The sequence below is a fragment of the Camelina sativa genome, chromosome 7 (assembly GCF_030686135.1).
Source record: "Camelina sativa cultivar CO46 ecotype springtype chromosome 7, ASM3068613v1".
NCBI lineage: Eukaryota > Viridiplantae > Streptophyta > Magnoliopsida > Brassicales > Brassicaceae > Camelina > Camelina sativa.
Window position 1 is genome coordinate 22,530,272 of NC_141886.1, and position 21,731 is coordinate 22,552,002.

Consider the following 21,731-nt stretch of genomic DNA (forward strand, 5'->3'; position numbering starts at 1 on the left):
TGAAACATGCTAAACAAGATGCTATTATGCAATGCAAACTACATGAACACTCTTTTTATAAAGATTTTTGCAAAAAAATTCAAATTTTTAGGGTTTTTCTATGCCTTAGATGCTATGCAAATACTAACATGATGATGCTAAAAATTTGAAATAAGAAAACAAAACACAACATCAAATATTATCTCAAACCCTCCCCCAAACTTAAATCATACAGTCCTCTGTGTGAAAGAAATTTGTTAGAGGATTCAAGACTAAAAACAAAACACAACATCAAATGCAATGGTATTTACAAGGAAGGTGATAGTGGTACCTCATGGATTCTGGAAGAAGCTGCCCACATACTCATTCATGCTCTCATAAGTGTAGTTGAGGTCTGGTTGGTGACTTTGAGGGGGAGATGGAGGCAACTCGACGATGGAAATCGACTGGTGCACGGTCGAGTGGGGGGGGGGGTCGAGGTTGACTACGAGTCCCAAAATGTTGATCTTGCTGCTGGTAGAACTGTTGCAGGAGTGTTGGATCCATGAAGTACTGAGGTGGGATGGGTGGGTAACTTGGATAGTCTGGAAATGCTACTGGAACTGGGAAGCCATGAGAAGTTCTGGGTTGGGACTCGGTCGAGTGCATCTGGGGTGCTCGGTCGAGTGGGTGCTCGAGTGAACCGGTCGAGTGCCTCGCAAATGGTTGTTCTCGGCTACTTGCACTTCTCTTCCTCTGAATTGGCTCGTACATTGAAGCTCTAGCTGGTTCCACAGGGTTCTCAGCTCTTGAAAGTGCTCTAGTTGAGCTACACCTCCTCAAAGGGCTAGATGGTGTTGGTGAAGAATTCCCACTCTTCAACTCAGCAATCTTCTTCTTTAAACCCTTGATTGACTTGGCCATATTGCCCACCTTCTTCTTTAGCTTCTCAAATTTCTTCCCATGCCATTTGTTCCACTTTTGTAGGAGTGTCAACCTCTTGCTAGTTTCTCTCACTCCTCTACTATCTCTTGGGTTAGGTTCATAATCCTCAAAGTAAAACTGCTCCTCCCCATCAGTAATTTGTACATCTCAAGCTTCATCAACTCTGACTTGAGCTGTCCCATCAAAGAAGTGCTCCTCAGCTGGCCAAAAGTCAATGTTTGCTCCTTCTTGTATGGTGGTGAGCTGTTGATTGGGTAGGACAAGTTTTCTTTTCCCAATTGTTGGAAGCTCAAAGTTGAAAATGTGATTTCCTTGATGCATCTCCTTAGCCAGTATGAGAGTGGAGGTGAGGTAGTTTGCATCTATCCATCTTGGCAAGACCTTCTCTCCTCTAAGTGGGACCTTAGCAGCTTTTAGTACTGGAGTAATGATGCCTCCAATGGTTAGGGCCCCTCTTGAACCTTTGTTTTGTAGCTTGCCTACCCAACTTCTCAAGTAGATCATGTGATCAATGAGCACCATTGCAAGATCAGTGCCTTCTTTGTTCCCAAGGATGATGCTTCCATCCCTTGCTTCAAGAATGATGCTGGCAGCAATCATCTTCAGCTCACCTTCATTCAAGTTTCCAGTTTCCTTCCTAGCAAAGAAGGTGTTTGCTAAGGCCTTGTGGAAGTACCTTAGGACTGGGCTCCTTATCTTGGAACTCTTGGTCTTTGAAGATGAGTAAGTGACATTGTCACCAATGGTTTTCCAAATGGCATAGAGCTCTTCTCTTGGTATCTCCATACTCCTCTCACTACCAACTTCAAAGCCCAAGATGTTAGCTATCTTCTTCAATGAAAGCTCATACTTCTTCCCCTTGATAGTGAAAGCAACATGACCAGGTCCAAACTCGTTTTCCTTCCTTGAATAGCAATGCATCTTGATTGTGGCTAGAAACTCACAACATTCTTCTTTATACCCCTCCATGCAAAGCCCCATAAACTTGGTTAGGCTGCACTTCTCAAAGAGATATTCTACATCTTCATAAATGCCTAGCTTTTCCATGGTTTCCTTGTGAGGGTATCTAGTCCCCAAGAACTGCATCCTCAAGAAGGCTTCATAAAGCTGCCTCTTAGTCAAACCACAAGATTCTGCTTCACCATCATCTTCTCCCTCTTCTTCTTCATCTTCTTCTTCACTCTCACTTTCAACCTCCTCTTGTTCAACTGCTGGCCTCTTCCCCTTAGCCTTGTGTCTCCTTATGTGCTCCCTAAGAGGTAAATTCATCTCTTCTTCACTCTCAGTTCGCTCAGGGTCCTCCCCAGGGAGCTTTCAGCCGCTTGTTGAGACTTCCTAGTAATTTTTGAAAACATTTTCGAATAGAACTGAAAGGAATAGACTCAAAGCTTAAAGTTAATAGGTTAGTGACCCAAAAACTAAAAGAGATAAGCTTGAGCAAAAAGATGAACTTTGAGAGAGATTTTAAACTTGACTTTAACTTGTTTTAAGCAAATGAGAGAGTGTGAGAGGTATATGATCAAATCAAGCCCTATTTAAAGAAGCTAAGGGGACAAGGAGACAAGGGTGGAGCGTCCATACCATTCAAGTTTGAAATGGGAATCTTTGACCTGCTTTTTGCTGCCACTCGACCCCACACTCGACTGCAAGTGGTCGAGCTCTTTGACTAAATTTTGAAATTTCAAAATTTTTCTTCTTTTTCTCCCTCCACTCGATCATTAAAGAGAAATGGGAATCGAGTGGGCCTTGGTTGCTTGTCAGCTCGGTCGAGTACCTCTTGTGGGCTGGTCGAGTGGGCTTGCGAGCCTACTTCCCCAAGTCCAAATCTCTCCATACCCATCTACACTTTCTTTGAAAAGCCTGCCCAACACAAACATAAAAGAAAACAAATCAAAACTACAAGGAAAATAAAGCATATGTACAATGATACCTTAGGGACTTCCTCCCTAGTGAGCTTGTTTAAAGTCACTAAGATTGACTTTTGGTGCCTTTTCAGGCTTGGTTTAGATACCAAGGAGGTGATGAAATCCTCCTTGGCACCTCTTGATCACTGAGAAGTTGATTCTTGATCACTTCACCCTTAACACACAAACCATATTTCTTCTTAATTTTGAGCCTTGGTCTTGCCTTCCTCAAAGACCTCTTGTTTAGCTTGACTTGGATATCCTTCACCAATTCAGTCAGCTTTTGAACTGAACCCTTGAGCTTTTCCATTGATTCCTCTTGTAAAGAGAGCTTAGCCCTTGGAGTTGCCACTTCACTTAAAACTTCATGACCTCCTTTGTCCTTGATAGTGAAAGGTTGATCATCAATCGTGGGTAGGTTGGTTGGGTTATAGATTTTAAACTTCATGGTTATCCCCTCAGCAATGTTCAAGGTCACAAGACCTTCCTTAACATCTATAACAGCTCCAACAGTGGCTAAGAATGGCCTCCCTAGAATGATAGGATCTTCAGACTCCTTATCTATCTCTAGAAACACAAAATCTGTATGAATTCTTGCCTTTCCTATCTTGACTGGAATGTTTTCCAGCTTACCAACCACATCCTTGTTTGACCCATCAGCTAGGCATATGTGAAGGTTGGTGGCCTTGAAGTCAGTGTGCCCAAGCTTTTGTGCTATAAAGTAGGGCATCACACTGATAGATGCTCCCAAGTCACATAAACACTGGTTGTAGTGAAGATAGCTAAGTGAGCAAGGCAGATAGAATGGACCTGGATCCTCAAGTTTAATTGGGATGATAACCCCTCCAAGGTCCTCAAGATCCTTCTCATCCTGAGCATGAGCCTTCTTCTTTGAGAATTCAAGCAAAAAAATCCTTATAGAGAGGATATGTATCATACTGTTCCAAGGCAGGTCCTCTCTCTTCTTCTTGGTAAGCAATGATAACCTCTTTTATGGCCATCACTTCCTTTTTCTCAATCACAACTTCTTCCTTCAAAGCTTTCACTTCCTCTTGTTGCAAAGCCATCATTTCTTTTTTCTCAATGATCTCCCTTAGTTCCTTAAGTTTTTGTGCCTTGAAACGCCCTGGGAATGGTAGTGGAGGCTTGTAAGGAGGAGGAATGAACTTAATGGGCTTATCAGCTTCGGAGACTTCAGCTCGATCAGTCACTCGATCACCCACTCGATCGTGTGTGTGTTCGAATGGTGGGTCGAGTTTACTGCCGGATTTAGTTTGCTTTGCAAATACTTCACTCTGGGCTTCAACAAATGATGAATCCTCCCCAGCTTGGACTTCACTGTCCTCAGTGACAGTTTCCTCATAAACTTGAATGGCTTTGGCTGTGAACTCCCTTGGATTTTGAACAGATTTTCCAGGGAGTTGAGTGGGTTTTGGAGCTGAAGTAGATGTTATATTGCTCTCCATATACTTCACTCTTGAGTTCAGACCTTCAAACTTCATATTGAGATCATTATACTGTGATGTTAACCTTTGATTCAACTCAGCAAATTGTTTAGCCTCCTCAAGCTTTCCATTGGCTTGCCCAACCAACAATTGTTGCATCATAGCTCTTAAGTCTTGTTCCTGGCCTTGGTTAGTCTGAAACCCTGGTGGAGGACACAATTGGGGCTGGAACACCTGTTGTTGCTGCTTGGGTATATAGTTTTGTTGCTGTTGAGCTGTTGAGGATGGTAGAATTGATCTTGTGGGTTAGCCACATTGTTACTCCTATAAGAGAGATTGTTATTCTTGAATCCTCCTTGGTTGTAACCTTTGAATCCTCCCTGGTTTTGCATGTAGCACAACTCAGCAAACTCTCTATCTCCTTCTTGGACTGGAGCTTCTTCTTCACCAATGAAGTGAATGGTCTTTGATTGGCTTAGGAGAATCTTGTCAAGCTTCTCATTGACCATCTTTAAATCCTTCTTGTATTTGTCCTCTTGATCAGTGGAGGTGATCCTTATGGTTCTATCATAATCTTCATTATAATTACCATCTGATTGAGCAAGATTCTCTACCAACTCCCAGCCTTCTTCCACATTCTTGTTGAGAAAGTTTCCATTGGAGGCTGTATCAAGTAGCATTCTAATCTTGGGTAGAACTCCTCTGTACAAAGTCCTGAGCAAAGACTCATTGCTGAATGCATGGTGGGGACACTGAGTTTGGAATCCTTTAAATCTCTCCCATGCCTCACAAAAGCTTTCAATATTTCTCTGTGCAAAACTTGAGATTTCATTCCTCAACCTAGCAGTCCTTGCATTGGAGAAGAACTTGGCCAGAAAATTTTTCTTGCAAGCATCCCATGTGGTTATTGCTCCAGTAGGAAGAGTCTTCTCCCAGAGATGAGCTTTGTCTCCAAGGGAAAATGGGAATAGCCTTAACTTGAAGCCATCTTCACTCACTCCATTGATTTTTGTGAGTCCACATATCCTGTCAAACTCATCAAGGTGATCTAGAGGATCCTCCATTGGCAACCCATGAAATTTGTTGGCTTGTATCATAGAGATCAATCCATCTCATAATTATTATTGGCCACAGCAGGAGGCACAATACCAGCTCTTTGGTTGTGTGTGTTAGGTGCATCCCCAGCACCAATGTGTCTAGGTCTTTGATCATGGTTATCTTGTTGCTCCATGATTACTTGATCCTCTTGTTCTTGTACAACTCTTCTTCTCTGATGTCTCAAACCCCTTGGTGGCCTGTTGATGTTGTCAAGAAGTCCTTGGAGATTGTGATTACCCTTTGACCTTGTTTACATCAACAACCAGATTGGCAACTCGGACAGGCACTCGGTCGAGCACAGGCTCGAGTGGACGGTTGAGCTGACTGAAAGGAGACGTGCAAATATACTCGGGACGTGGCTCGATCACTCACTCGATCAGCACTCGGTCGGGTGTGAGCTCGAGTTGATGGTCGAGTGGTACCTGAAATGCAACACAGACAAGCATAGGAAAAATTCAAGATTAGTAATGAACAAGTGATTGAAAGAACCTAATCTTAGTCTAATATTGACGTCACAAATAAACACTCAAATGGGCAACGACGCCAAATTGAAACGAGTCTTTTTATGGTGGGTGATGATGTGGAATGTGAATGAATGATGTGATGATGATGATGAACAGTGGTGAAAGCAGGGTGTTTCAATTCCCCTTATGCAATTGTAGTATAAGAGGTATCAATCCTAAATGAGTGAATGCAAGCAATCAAGGTGTGCAATACTTGTCTAAGTTAAGCCAATTATAGAGGGTGTTTGTCACTAACAACCTATTGCAGAATGTAAAATGCAGAATGTAAAAGCTGAATGGACAAGATACTAAATGTAATGGAACAGAATGATTATGGCAATAATGAAACTAGAACAGAGATCAAACTATAGTAATGCAGGTAATGAACTAATGCAAGGAAAGTAATGAACATGAAACTAAATGAATGCAACAGAAATGCAACTAGAATGAAATAAGAAACGAGACAGGACATACACAAATCATAAACAAGAGTTCTGGGAATGAACTCGAGCAAGCACTCGATCAAGTGTAGATCGAGTGCAGGGTCGAGCTGGACAAAAACGTAAAACAGAGCAATGCAAACAAAACAGAGCAAGACAAAAGTAAATCAAACAATGATCAAACAACAGGATTTAGACTAGGAAATCAATAGACAAGGAAGATCTTAGGGATGGATTCATGGGCTGAACTTAGATTGTGGTTGTCTAACTTGATCAACATGAGCTAATCTCTAGACAATAATCTCTAAGAACATTTTAATCCACTCTCATGGCAAAAACAATCAAGCTAATATATTTCTAGACTTGTTCTCACAAAGTAAAGAATCTATACAAGCAAGCATTAAGCAATATGTCAAGAATCAAACAAGACTTCTAATCTCTTAGCAAGCCTAATGATAACCTCTAGATCTAGCCTTATCTATGCACCTTTGACATTGGTGTGATGATAAGAAGCTTGAGATCAAACCCTGCCCTCTCAGTTGTAGGATCATCATTAAGAACATCTAGCCTAGAAGAGAACTTCAACAATCAACCTTGACCAAATCAAATAACCACAACATCCATCCAGCCTAAACCATCCCTAAGAGCTAAGGAAACTACTCACAATCACACATGATGAACAGCAAAGTCATAAACCCAGAAAAACACGAAACTTGCATGATTAGAAAAATAAAACAGAGATCTACAATATTGGAGAAGGATCCAAACTTGAATTCTTGATACTTTGAAAGTTATGAAACAAACAAGTATGAAGAATCTTGTGTTTTTTCCTTCAAAAGAGGTACAAGATCTAAGAAAATAAAAGTGCAAAAAGCATAAATTCCCAAAAAGGGTAAAATACTAGGTTTGAGAATATCTAAAAAAGTTGCCCCCTTGTGGCTGCAGGGTACAAGGTCCTTAAATAGGAAAAAGGAGGGGAAGCCCTAAAAATGCTAAAAGACAAAATAGCCAGGCGGCTCGGCCAACTCGACCCGGTGCTCGGTCGAGTGACCGGTCGAGTTGGGTTTTCTTGTGCTCCTTCCACTCGGTCGAGTCTCTCTCAGCACACGGTCGAGTGTCTAGTCGAGTGGGCAGTCGAGCGGGACTCCGGACCTTGGTTCTCCAGCCTTAACTCCTTTGCTTTCTCCTCATGATTGCTTCACTTCTCCTCAGAATTGCTTCCATGCTCCTTAGGCTCCAAAATCACCTGTTTATGCAAGAAAAGATGCAAATGCAATGCAACTACACTCTAATGCAAGAACAATCCTAAAACTCGTAATAATGGTCAAAAAGGATAGCAAAGGATGAAAAAGATGTGAATATATTAAGGGAAAACAGGGTAAAATATATGAACATCAGCAACAGTTCAGCAACGTCCTACAACAAACCACACAACCAAAAACGACTTTATAACAAAACTGGATAGAAACATCATAAAAGAACAGTCTCAAAGACGAAATCCTAAAATAAAAACCAAGCGTTAACTATCAAATCCCTCCATTAAAAAGCTAGCCCTAGACATCACAAAGTTTCCCACAAAATCTCGTGCCGATCATTAACCAGACGAGACCACGATATCAGTTACAATCTCCAATGGTCTCGACTCGCGTCTCAGAAAACGTGTCTCACGAAACTGCCAATAACTCATCGAATTTAAATCCAAATCCACTTCCGTAAAAAGGAGAATGACAATGAAAGGCTTGGGAATAACTCTACCAAATTTCGTTACCTTTAAGTATGATTTAATATGTCAAAACTTGAGATGTCAATCGGGCCGTAAGCCCGCATGCATGGCCCGTTATGTAGCTTAGCGGATCGGGCATGGGCATGTAATTTGATGCCCGAAAAATGGCGGGTCACGCGGACTCGACCCGTTTAGTTTGCGGATCAAACGGAGTTTGTTCGTTTACGACCGCGGGTGTGCTAGAGCACGAATTGAAATTTCTTCTGTTTATTTTGTAATTTTTATTTAAATCACTATATATGTGGTTATTTTATTTGTTTTAAAAGTTTTTTCTTTTAGGATGAAACATTATGCCATGAAATCATGTTCTCAATATGACTTATGAAATAATATCTATTTTGTAAAATAGTCTAGTAGATTTAGATTTTGACCCGCGGTACACTGCAAGTTAAGTTATTTGTTAAAAAAAATTAATTTTTGTTTGTTAATTTTATTTGATTTGTTTAGTTTTTAAAATTATATATTGTATTTTGATTGTTAATTCTATGACTTAAACCACAATATACCTCATATTAATTTTAGGACCAAATATGTAACATATGTTTGTCAAAATCATCTTGACCAAGAAAGCCTCTACAAAACAACATTATTCCAAACTCATATTTCTTGAAATTTCAACCCGTGTTCTAGCAAGAAATCATATTTCTTGAATTTGTTTTTCATATTATAGTGACATATTATTGACCCGCGCTATAACAAATCAAATTAGAGTGTTTATAATTTTTAAATTTTGATCTATCATATATTTATGATATTCTAAAAATATCAAATTAAACTATTTTTAAATACTTCAAATTAAATTATTTTAAAATTTTATTATAATATATAATTATAAAATTCAACAAAATAAATAGATGAAATTGAATTTAAATCTCAAATTTTTACTCGTTATACAATCAAAATTTTAGTTGAATATATATTTTTTAAAAGAATAATATTATTAACGCTTGAATATTTTATAAATTGAACAATTTATATTGGTTTTAATAGTATAACTTTGAAGTATGAGTTTATAGTATGATTTTAATGTCTGATAAATCAAAGTTCATGCCTATTCGTATTTAGAATCATTTTGGTCATTTTTTTTATAGTATGACTTTGAATATTTGCCTAGTTTTCTTTGGCAATGTGGTTGAGACATTTTATACAATTTTTTATTCATCAGTTGAGAAATTATATCTGTTTAAAAAAGTTTAAATTACATCATATGCAGAAAAAAAATCATAAATTTTATTAACTAAATATATTATATAATATTTTAAATATAAATTCAAATAAAAGTGAAAGAAGAATCACATATGTTTGTTTTAATTAGGTTGAAAGATTTCCTTGTCTTTTAAATGTTACCTATAATTGATTTTATATGTTACTATAATTAACTAAATACATATTATCTCTAATTACCAAAAATCAAACTAACATGTATATTATGATACACTTAAATCATGAATGTCATAAGTTTATAACCAAAAAATTATATATATATATATATATATATATATATATCTATTATATAGTCTACAAAAAAAAGTCATGTACTTCCGAAATATTAAAGAGGGGATAACTTGATATGACCAGTATAAAAGAACTATCTTGTCTAAATAAACAAAAAGTACTCTATTAGTGCCACTAAACTGCAAACTGGTCAATGGTTTTAAGACTAATGTTAATTGATATATATATATATATATATATATATATATATAAAAAAAATAAATGGTTCTAAGACTAATGTTAATTGATGTATTTTTTATATAAAAAGTGTAAAAACCTATATATGAGTAATATTTAATAATATATAGTTTGATTACTTAAATAATATAAACAAAAATGGTACAATATTAAATATATTTTCTATAGAAATAATAGGAGATATTAGGCCACATTTCTTAATGGGTTGAACACTATGCACACCTATTTTTGTTGGACAGTTAAGGTCCAATATGTTTTAATGTGTTGATCGCCAATTTCTCAATCTACTCACTGGCCCACTAAACAAAACGGAAAATATTTACTAATAAAAAACTAAATAAAATGGATAGATATCCATTAGCTAATTAATTGTATACACCTCTAATAATGATATACTATATTAGGTTAAGACCGTGCTAGAGCATGGATTGAAATTCATTTTATTTATATTGTAATTTTTATATTAAATATAATTTATGTGATTGTTTTTAAAAGTTTTATTTGGATAAAACATTATGCAATAAAATCATATGCTAAATATGATGTCTTGAAAAAAAACACCTATTTTGTAAGTTTTATATTGTTAATGATTCTAGATAAGTATCCGTGTTATAACACTGGTTAAATTTTATTTTATACAAAATTTTATATATTTTATATTTTAAAATAAAATTTTAATATGATGTATTAGGTTATATATGTGAAGTTATTTCAACAATGTATATTATATTTCATGACTTGAATGTCATTATAAGACATAATTTTGTAAATTTGAATTTAAATATTCAAATTTTGACCCGTTACTCAGTAATTTTTTTAATTCAATAGATATTATTTCTAAAGAATAATATTACTAAAGCTTGAATATTTTATAGATTGAACAATTTATATTTGTTTTTAAAAATTCAACTTATGGTATATCCAGAAATAAAACTATTTTTTAATTATAATAAATAATATGATAACTTTTTTTTTAACAAAAATAGACTCATCTATAAAATAAGAGGTGAAGTATAATGATAATTAACAAATTAATATGTTAAGTTAGATATCAAAAGATTTTATTTGATGAATATTTCATAAAGGATATTAATATGGTAAGTTAGATGATATGATTCTTTAGAATATTCTCTTTAAGGTTTTTGGTATAACCTATTTGTAACCAATTAATCTATCATTAATGTATAACCTATTTGTAACAACTTATTAAAATTATATAGTCTAAAAAAAATGTTGTGTATTTCCGTTTTATTATATAGGGTGAATGTAGCGAGACCTACACCAACTGCAGAATGGACGAGACATACTATTATTGAGCATCACCTCATATGGTACGTACGAAAGCTCCACTGTGCCCCGTGGAATGACCCGTGAAAAGTATCCGAGAACACAATTTATATGCAAACTAGCCTGGTGATGTGTACTCGTGTAGAACCATGTCTTTGGATTGGTTTCTTTTTCACAAATGTCACACCAATATTTACCACTCGCCTTTTCACCATATCATAGTGAGAGAGGATGAGCCTCGACTCTATGCTTTACCACTAGTGGTAAAGTAGCGCATTTGAAGTCCAAGGTAAATTCACAACCATCTTCAATGCATCTGAGCACACCAAATGTCTCCTTGTTGCAACCATCGCATAGTCCTTTTTCATATGGATTAGTGTAATATAAGGCATGATGGGGATGACTTGGATGGACAAATGGCTCAGAAACTGAAATGCAACAGACATCAAATTTCTTATAACCATGCTGATACATTAAACCATTGGACATTCTTTGACAAGCACTACACCAAAAGCAGTTAGCTTTGCTTGTAACTAAAGTCAGTCGTTCATTATGTTACATGTGTCATTTCTTCCTAGGAGATTCAGCAAACTTCTTATGGAGAATGAACTCACAATCCATACAACCATAGAAGGATTGGAGAGAGACGGGATGCGTGCATGCATTGCAAAGTTTGTTTTCCTCCCACATAAGACCTTTACCATTGAGTCTTAGGTAATGCTCTTTGTGGCTGATATGTTGTATTGTCTTGTCATCTATTACAACGTATGGCTCTATATCTTCTGTTTCTTCAGGTATTTCTTCGAGTTCTTTCCCATTCCAGATATCCTTTCTAGTAGCGCATTTTGAATGAACGACATATTGAGGACACTTCTTACAAGAATAACCCCCACAAGTTCAGTCCACCTTCTTGCGACAAACTCCGCATATAGAATTAACAACACCAAGTACAGAAGTGAGAAAAATACGATGATCATGTCGATTAATGTTTATGACGCGCGGAAGGGTGAGACAGTCTTGATGGATCATGAAATCGCATTGAACACATATGTAGGGGCTTCGATCTCCATTCAACCCACAAGCATTACATATAAAAGAACGAAGTCTTGGGAGAAGGGTTAGCTGGTGATGATGAACTTTCAAGTCTAGAAGAGATTGTGGTGGTGGGTTTAAAACACAACGCATATCCAAGGTGAAGTTACAAAAAGAACAATGATAAAAGAATTGATCAACATCTCTTCCACAAAGACGACACTTTCCATCAGAATAGTCAGGTGGTTGACCTGTTAGAAGCTTAAGAGGATGCCATGAATGGTAAGGGTGGTTTACCTCTGAATGGTGTTCCCATGATGGCTGCCATGCACAACCGGTATGGAAGGTTAAATGACATTCATGACATTTGTAAGAAAACTTTTCTCCAATATCTCCACATGCATAACAATCAAACTGAGTCAGCTTCTTGGAAAAAGTTTGTTTGTGGTGATGTTTTCCAGGAACATCAATAATTCCTGGTAGTGTGGCACAACTTAAATGTATGTTGAAGTCACAATCCCTACAACAATAGCCTGGACTGGGGATAGGCGCTCCACACAAGTCACATAAGTGAGTTGTATCACAAAGAATAAGAGCATGACTAGAGTGAGACGGATGTTCGATAGATTCAGAGGACTCTGCACATTTCTTTTGGGTGAAAAAATCACAGCTTTTGCAATAGTAGCCATCACTGACAAATTCGTAGCGTTCACAACAATCACCTCTCCGCAAATCCTTCCAAGTCACCATACGATGCTCGTGGAACAAAGGTAATGACACAGACGCTTGCTCATTGTTCATGGCTTTAAACAAAAAAAGAAGAAGAGCAACTAGTATCTCTAGTTTGGAAAAAAAAGAAGAACGAGAACTTATTAGGACATGTTTATAGGGAGATCAATTTAGCGTGTTTTTAGAGTATAAATATTGTAAAAATAATATAAGATCAGTAGTTAAGAACTTTTGTTAAGAAGTTAGTTATTGGGAGAACATGTGTAAGATCTTAAGATTTAATAATATAATATTCTTAAACATATTACAATTATAATAATTTAGAAAATAACATTTTAATTGCAAACTCAAAAAACTTTAACTAAAATTCAAAATACAATACCAAATTTTTATGAAAAAAAAAACATTTTAAATAATTTTTTTTTAAAAAACAAACAAACATATTACTTAATTAATTAAACAAGACTAAACATTTTATTTAATTAATACATAGATTAATGTCCAAATTTATTCCAAATATTCTCAATCAAATCCTCCTTTAATTTGCGATGTGCTTGTTTATCACGAATTATTGTATGGCCATCACCTAAACCCTCAAGATTTGAAGACATAGTTACTGAAAAGGTAAGATCCGGAGTAGTTCCAGTTCCATCTTCTTGTTGGAATTCTTGTTCGTCATAGAGTGTGTATGAATCTCGTTCATCTTCGACAATCATATTATGCAGTATGAGACATGCTCTCATAATATATGCAATTTTACCCTTTGACCATAAAAGAGATGGATTTTTAATCATGGCGAATCTAGATTGCAGGACACCAAATGCACGCTCAACGTCTTTTCCTGCACCTTCTTGACGTTCTGCAAACAATCGATATTTCGGGTGTTGTGGTTGTGGGATGGATTTAACAAATGTTGCCCATTCGGGGTAAATACCATCCGTCAGATAGTATGCCAAATTATACTCATTTTCGTTGACATAGTACGTAACTTCGGGAGCTCGACCGTAAATAATGTCATTAAATACTGGTGATTGATCAAGGACATTTAAATCGTTACAAGTACCTGGAGCTCCAAAAAATGCGTACCATATCCAGAGATCTTGTGAAGCTACTGCCTCCAAAACAATTGTTGGCTTATCGGTGCCTCTGGAATACATTCCTTTCCAAGCGGTTGGGCAATTTTTCCACTTCCAGTGAATACAGTCAATGCTTCCAACCATCCCGGGAAAACCCCTCTGTTCTCCATAAAATAGTAGCCTTTGAAGATCCTCTGGTGTTGGTCGGCGTAGGTATTCAGTGTCAAACAAGTCAACTATCCCGACGACAAAATGTTCCAAACATTTACGAGCAGTACATGCAGCAAGACGTATGTATTCGTCAACCGAATCCGACACAGTCCCATATGCTAAAAGTCGAATTGCTGCAGTACATTGTTGTAGGGGTGATAGACTATTCCGGAAGGTTGCATCCCTTTTTGGTTTAAAATATGGAACTTCTTCACTGAACGATTCACAATATGCAAGAACAACGGCTTGTTCATTCGAAACCGTCGCCGGAAGTGGTGAGCATTGTAAGTCGGATTATCAGAAAAATAATCCTTCCACAAACGTTCATGTCCTTCTTCTCGTTTTCTATCGATATATGCATGTGGTTTCCTTTCGACCGGAATTTCCTCTTCAACAGCTTCAAATTGGTTACTAAATTGCTCTTGAAAGTATTGGTTTAAACTATCGTTATTGGGATCATAATGGTAGTGAAAATTGTTGGAAGAAGATGCCATAACAGGGTTGAGAAAGAAAATGTCTTTGGTGAGAGAAGAGTGTATGATTTGGGTTGGTATGTTTGATTTGATCTTGTTCTCTTCTCATATATATAGAACTTTCGGACAAGAGTGTATGTTTGATTTCGGATGGAAGAGAGAAGAGACAAATTCTTGTGAACTTAATTCTTGTGAACTTGGTGCATGTGAATTTGGTGCATGTGAGTGTTAACTTGGTGCATGTGAACAATCGGACAAACTAAATAAAATTCTTGTGACTCTGACTTTGTAACTAAAATCCAAACAAAGAAAACAAATACAGGTGACTTTAAAACTAGAAATCAAAATATCAAGCCTAAACAAAAATCCAAATGCCAAGCCTAAACAAAAATCCAAATACCAAGCCTAAACAAAAAATCCGATCACGGGTTCACCATTCGGAAGCAAACAACAACAACCGAAAATGAGACAAATTTACTTGAGCTGGATCACTTGGTCCTTGAGCTGGATCACTTGGTCCTTGAGCTGGATCACTTGATCCTTGAGCTGGATCACAAGTACCTTGAGCTGGATCATTTGGTCGTTGAGCTGGATCACTTGGTCGTTGAGCCGGTTCAGTTATGTCTCATTAGCAGGTAGTGGTTGAGCTTCACGGCTCGACAGACTTGTGAATCCAATCGCAGGAGCTGGTTCCGGAGGATAGTAACAGGTCTCAACCTCCTCTTCTGAATCGCTACTACCGTCTAATGGGCTGTTTATACCATAGTCGTATAAAGAGTCCATGACTGGTTCAACATGAAAACGAAAACACATCGATTAATTAAACATAAGCCGAGTCATTACAAAAACATGTGAAACATAAACATAAGCCGATTCATTAAAACCATATACTAGAGTTAAAACAAAAGACAAACATACTTAGAACAAACATAAGACAAACATAAGACAAACATAAGACAAACATACTTAAAACAACATAAACTAGGTTTAAAACAAACATAAACTAGAGCTAAAACAGTTCAGCCATTAGCTTTTTCTTTAGAGCTTTTTCATCTTCATCTAGCGTTTCTTCCTTGGCAATGAGAGTGTCAAGAATGGACATCTTTTGAAGTTCTTTCATGCCCTCTAAATCCTTCTTTTTGATATCCCACATGTGACTAAACTCTGTCGATGGTGCAGCCTTCTCTTTACCTTTGTTCCTTGATTTTTTCATTGCCTTTATTCCAGCAGGCCTGCTCTCGTGCTCACCCACAACAGACCCTGAAGATGGTGCAGCATCATCGGCTTTTCTTTTATTAGAGCTGGTTGTCTTTGGATTGGGGTTCATAGGCTCTAAATTAATCCATTTCTGTTCATAGCGAAGCACATTCCAAGCATACTCCAAACCAAACTTCCTCTTGTGCAGCTTAGTGTATAGTTGGTGAGCATTCTGCAGAATATCCACATCATTCATGCCACTAGCTTTCTCACCCTTTGCCTCTGTGTATGCTCCACAGAACTTACTAACTTCCCTGATGATTTTTTGCCATCGTTGTCTACAATGATCAGGGAGCCTTGGTTCACCACCACCAAGGACATGATCACTTGTTGCATAATATTCACCAATGCGCTTCCAAAAGGACCCATACAGTTGATCATTCCCAACAATTGCATCCTTCGATGTGTTTAACCAGGCACTTATTAGGACTAAGTCATCTTGTGCGGACCATATCCTTCTCTCCGTACGCTGTTCTGCTGTCTCTTCTGTTTGACTAGGAGGTTGACTCGACTGTGAACTAGTTTGTGAACTAAAAGAAGGGATTTGAGAGGAATCAATGTTTACATTGGGAGCAAAGCTGTCGTATGGGAAGTTTAGAAGACTAAAGTAGGATTGAGACTGACTATTAGGAGTATTATTTGATTCCATAGCAAGCAGATTTAAAACGGAAGAAGGTGAGGAAGAGAGATTATTGGAAAGTTCTTAGAGATTGGTAAGAAAGAAGGAAATGAGATTGGATAATATAGAGAAGTTAAGAAGATCATTTAATTCAAAGTTTTGTGTTGTTAGAGAATTTTAATTCTAAATAACCATTACCTATTTCAGTCAAATCAGAAGTAAATAAAGGAGATTTAGTGTTTTAAATAATAAAAACCAAAAAAAGTTTGGTTTCGTTAAAGCATTGAACTCATTTTACAACTATAGTCTACACTATCACAACTAAACAACTAACATAGACCATCGCAATCACCATCACAATAACCAAGCAAACAACACTTTAAAGGCAACTACAATCACTTAAAATCTCTTAATAATCAGTTACTACACAACTAAAATTCAGTTTAGTTACCATCACAACTAAAGTTCAGTTTCGTTTATGCGTAACCATTAAGGGGAGAGAAAGAGATATCGAGTACACCAGAGAAATAGAGAGAGAGACGTTTTGTGGGTATTGTTGTAAGGTTTGGTCAGAGTATATATTTAGAGAGAGACGTTAGCATACTATTCTATTCTTTGGAAGAGAAAAAAGAAGAGGAGAGAGAGCGACTCGTTTCTTGGTATTGTATAGGAGCAGAGGAGAGGAACATACTACTAGTTCTTTGTGATGGGAATGAGGAGACGTGTGGGAGAACGAGAAATGGACTTTGGCCAAAGAAAATCATCCTATCAGTGACGGATTACCGACAGATTACCGACGGATTTAAGATTAAATCTCTTAATTTCATAATTTTTGCTCACAAATATGCATATAATATGTATTATATACTAACCATGAAATTATTTGTGAAAATAAACATCTATATGATTAAATTAGAAAAAAAAAAATTTCAAAGACAAATGGCAAATACTTACCCATTATATGTAATACCACACCATAAGTACTTTAAGTAAACAACCTATTTTTCTATAAAACACACAAATTTTCAAGAATGTTGTTTAAAAAAAGAGTAGTTAGGCATTGAAAACTCATCTTTTATACATTGCTTATAAAAAAAATGCATTAAGAAGCTAAGTTAGGAAGATTTTACACTATCCACATATAAACCGTCAGTTATCCGTCGGATATTTCTAACGAATTACCGACGGATTCAAAAAATACATACCAAATTTTGACACAATCCGACGAAAAGTTTATATGCGTCAGTTTTCCGTCGATTTTTTCTGACAGATTACCGACAGATCAAAAATCACCGATAAAAATTATATATCCATCGGTAATTCGTCAGAAAAACTAACGGATTACCGACGGATGTTATCCGTCAGTAATTTTCCGACGAACAACCGACAAACTAATCTTCTGTCAGATATTCGTCGGTAAAACGTCGGTAATTATCGACGGATTAGTACCGTCAGTAATTCCGTCAGTTATCGTCTTATATTCTTGTAGTGGATCCTTTGTTCTTAAGTTATAAGTTTTTAAACTAATTACTACGAGAAAACATGCAAATTCTATAATTGACACATAAACCGTCAAAAATCCATCTGAAAAGGCTAAAACCGATGGATTTTCGGCAAACAGAGTCCGTTGGTTCTAGAACGTTTGAGAAAATATATCTGTCAAAAACTTCCAACGGACATCAAAGAATTTACTACTAAGTTTGAACAACTAAGTATTTTTAATTACAAAGTTATTCAACCATTATATATTGTGTTTAATCATATTGAATTTAAACTTAACCAAAAATATCTCCGAAGTCTCTCTTTTTAGCAGTATCCATCTCTATATCTGATCTTCTGGCTTCGCTTCGGTCTATGATTCAATCACCAAAGCGGCGAGTACCAACATTCTAGTTATTAAAATATATCTCTTTATTTTTTCTGTTAAAAAAGAATTCATATTTATTATTTTATTTTATTTTTATATTAGTAGTTTATATCCAAATTCTACTTAGGATTGTACTGAATATTGTGTAGCTCATTCATTATTATCTCCATGTTTTTTTTTTGTTCGTATCATTATTGACTCTATATATATCACTACTAAAATACATATATAAAAACCTTCTCCATATTAACCATCTCTTTTTAATCAATCATTGCACAATGGGAGACACAGAAAAAAAATTCACGTGGCTCCTACGACGACATGATCGAATTAGCCTGCTTCCTTATTTCTGTCGCCTGTTTCATAGCTTTTATGGGTTCTATCTTTTATGCAGTGAACCAAGAAACTCCTGATTACCCTGTGCCGAATATAGAAATAGCTTCTATGGATTTCACACTGCGTAATATTACAAAAACTCGTCTCAGTGCAAATTGGGATTTATTGATAAGGGTCCCTAGTAACCTTCCTGATCTCTATATATGTCTTCAAGGAGACATTCAAGCTTCGCTGTTTTACAAGAATATTACTCTTGTTACCTCGTCCGCACAAAGGTTATATAATAATTTTTTATTCAATTTGTAGCTCAATTCTCTAGTACTATTGTTTAAAATTGTTAATGAACTATTCTGATTGAAATCGCTTGCATGTAATATAGGTACAACGATCTCAAATACGGATCAGCTCAACTACTTAAGGTTTCGGCTTCTATCTCTGAAGAAGATGTGGGCGGTTTGATTGGAAAAAACATTACCAAAGATATCAAAAAGAAGAGGGAAGTGAAGTTTGGGTCGCAGTTCTTTCTTACGGATTGTAGAAAGGGACGACAGAAGTTTTGAGCTATGTGTGTGATGAAATTACGTTACGGTTCAAGCCAGGTTCTGAGACCAACGCCACTAAGTTTGGGAAGAACCCTATCTGCTCTAATTTTTAATTTAGTTATATTTTAATTCTGTAAAGATTCGATTTACTTTGTTTGTTTTTCTTTTGGTGAAAACCTTTTCGATGAAACTAGTGGTGGATGTTCTAAAACAAAATTATTATTTTTATTTGATCTCTTAGATTTAATATAATATATTTTTATTTGATCTCTTAGATGAAACTAGGTTTTGAAATAAATAAGTTGAGTCGAAATTTTGGAGCATATATAGAAGTGAACATGTAAAATATGGTTATGCACATGTAAATTTTGAAAGTCTTAGGCACATAACACATTCTCACTTGTAAATGTTGGTAAATGTTGTTTTGAATGCCTATTTTGTATATCAATTTTGTAATTTGTTTTTCTTTTGATCCATATGATAAATTTTTAATATAAAAATTTTAGTTTTAGATCATAATTCATAAACCCTAATAGATTTTATATCTAAGTCACAATATTTATGCTACTTATTACCCATGCTATATTTTATACAAGTGTGTTTTTATGTATTACCCATGAAAATGAGTTTAAACAAATATTAACTATTTCAAATACTAATATTTTAAATTTGTTCTTTAACGTTACAACTGTGTTTGTATGTATTTATTACCTTTCTTTCTGATAACCATTTCCATGGTCCTTTATTTTATTTATAGGTTATGACTTCTGATGAAAAAGGTTTTGCGATAGTTTAGGGTCCAGGAAGATTTGGACGTCTAGGTGATATATATCTCATGATATGGGTTTCCAAAGACATGTAATTCTTCCAAATTCAGTTTTTATTTTCTTAAAATATAATTAACATCTAATTTCTTTTCACTACATTATATTTTAGGTTATATTATGTATGCACTTATTTTTTCTCTCATATGCTCCATTATTTTTCCTAGCCATGATCTATTGTTGATGATGTGATGATAGTGCTTACCCGCAAGCAGAGCAAGGCAATGGGATTTGACCATATGTGACACTTTCATCAATACGCATTTAACAAGACTCACTTCTACCACGTGTTTATCAAGTCGAAAGATCCAAAAATCACCCCTAAGCTAATCCCAATTGCATTCTAGAGAGAGAGGGAGGGAAAAAGAGAGAAGAACAATGTCTTGGAGAAGTAGGAAGATTTGAGTTATCTCTTCTTTCATCCATCACATGATTTTAGAAATAAAAACATAGAAGAAAAAAAAAGGATTATGTGGTGAACAATTATTTTATGTCTCTTAGGTTATGCAGTTAACACTTTAAAAAGTAACTCGATAATACGATGATATGTTTTTACTCTTTTTCATTGGTCATTTTGAGTATAATACAACATATATATATATATATATATATATATATATATATATATATATATTTTAAAAAAAACAGAAAAGTATAACACAAAAAAAAAAGCAATTTTTATTTGATATAATAATATATCAATATATATTAATAACCTTTTTTGACTCAATTCTAAACTAAAATTCAGTTTGCATTTAGTATGTTCAATAAATATAAAGTACGTGATAAAAATATAGAAATATCTAACAGAGAACTTTCTTTTCCAAATGCAATTCATCAAGAAACAGAAAGAATTCTACTTGTTGTCAAAAAAAAAAAATCTACTTCTAGAACACAAATGCATTTGAAGTCATTTGTATAATTCATTAAGATTAAAATATATTATTGCTAAAACATTCAAATTATAATAATAAAACTTTTAAGCATGTGTAAAGTATGTTGATAATATATAAATATCAAAATTATTTATGCAACCTTTAGTATCTAATTAATGAAATTAATTACACAGAGAATGAAGGAAGAGCATGAGTTTCGGGTCAAGAAGAGGTTATTCGAAAAATTCAAACTACTATCTCGCCCTTCTTGGAAATGTCTGGTTTTAGAAGATATTGATATTTTGTAGATTATGTTAAAAGCGGACAAACTAAAACATAATGTTCATGCTCACCCGCATTTTATTTTATACGTAATCAATGTTCTTTTTCTAACGTAAAAAATGTTTGTACGTCTTGATTATACATCAAAACATGAAGAGCTTTATATATTATGAGATACAGACTAAATATTTTAAAATAATCTTTCATATTCACAAAAAATTTCAGTTTAACGCTTAACTAATCAATCGTCATTCATTTTAAGTGACTTAGAATACTTATTTAAAAACAAAATAATTAACAAACATAAGATAATTTATCGAAACACAAAATATAATAATTTAAATATTTTAATAAATCTAATATATGTTAAAATTATATAAAGTTATCTCGAGTCTACTTCTAGTATATATATATATATATATATATAAAGAAATTACACAGAACCACTAAAATACAACTCAGTATATAAACATTGAATTTAAGAAACGATTTACAAAAGTTATTAGGGAAAATAACATGCAACCAATTATATTCAAAATATTAAAAATATATGG

General features: G+C 35.2%; 2 protein-coding genes, 1 non-coding gene and 1 pseudogene across 3 annotated transcripts; 2 read left to right on the forward strand and 2 right to left on the reverse strand.

The window, feature by feature from the left end:
- Nucleotides 1–4,987: 4,987 nt before the first annotated feature.
- Nucleotides 4,988–5,094, forward strand: LOC147941587 (small nucleolar RNA R71). The gene has a single exon (XR_015562949.1). It is a non-coding gene; the product is annotated as a small nucleolar RNA R71 (small nucleolar RNA).
- A 6,858-nt stretch (nt 5,095–11,952) lies between these two features.
- LOC104704791 (uncharacterized) lies at nt 11,953–12,888 on the reverse strand. Its single transcript, XM_087458579.1, has one exon. The coding sequence runs from the start codon at nt 12,886–12,888 to the stop codon at nt 11,953–11,955; it is 936 nt and encodes a 311-aa protein (XP_087314705.1).
- Nucleotides 12,889–15,584: 2,696 nt separating this feature from the next.
- LOC104704792 (uncharacterized) lies at nt 15,585–16,514 on the reverse strand. Its single transcript, XM_087457951.1, has 2 exons — nt 16,083–16,514; nt 15,585–16,004 (listed from the first exon to the last, which is right to left on the reverse strand). The coding sequence occupies exons 1-2, from the start codon at nt 16,479–16,481 to the stop codon at nt 15,585–15,587; spliced, it is 819 nt and encodes a 272-aa protein (XP_087314077.1). The 5' UTR covers nt 16,482–16,514.
- Nucleotides 16,515–18,617: 2,103 nt separating this feature from the next.
- Nucleotides 18,618–19,309, forward strand: LOC104704793 (uncharacterized; annotated as a pseudogene).
- The last annotated feature ends 2,422 nt before the right edge of the window (nt 19,310–21,731 follow it).

Coding starts and splice junctions, on each gene's coding strand:
- LOC104704791 (XM_087458579.1), bottom strand. CDS start 12,888: ATGAACAATGAGCAAGCGTCTGTGTCATTACCTTTGTTCCACGAGCAT.
- LOC104704792 (XM_087457951.1), bottom strand. CDS start 16,481: ATGGAATCAAATAATACTCCTAATAGTCAGTCTCAATCCTACTTTAGT. Junction 16,005..16,082: donor GGCAAAAAATCATCAGGGAA/GTTAGTAAGTTC, acceptor GATATTCTGCAG/AATGCTCACCAACTATACAC.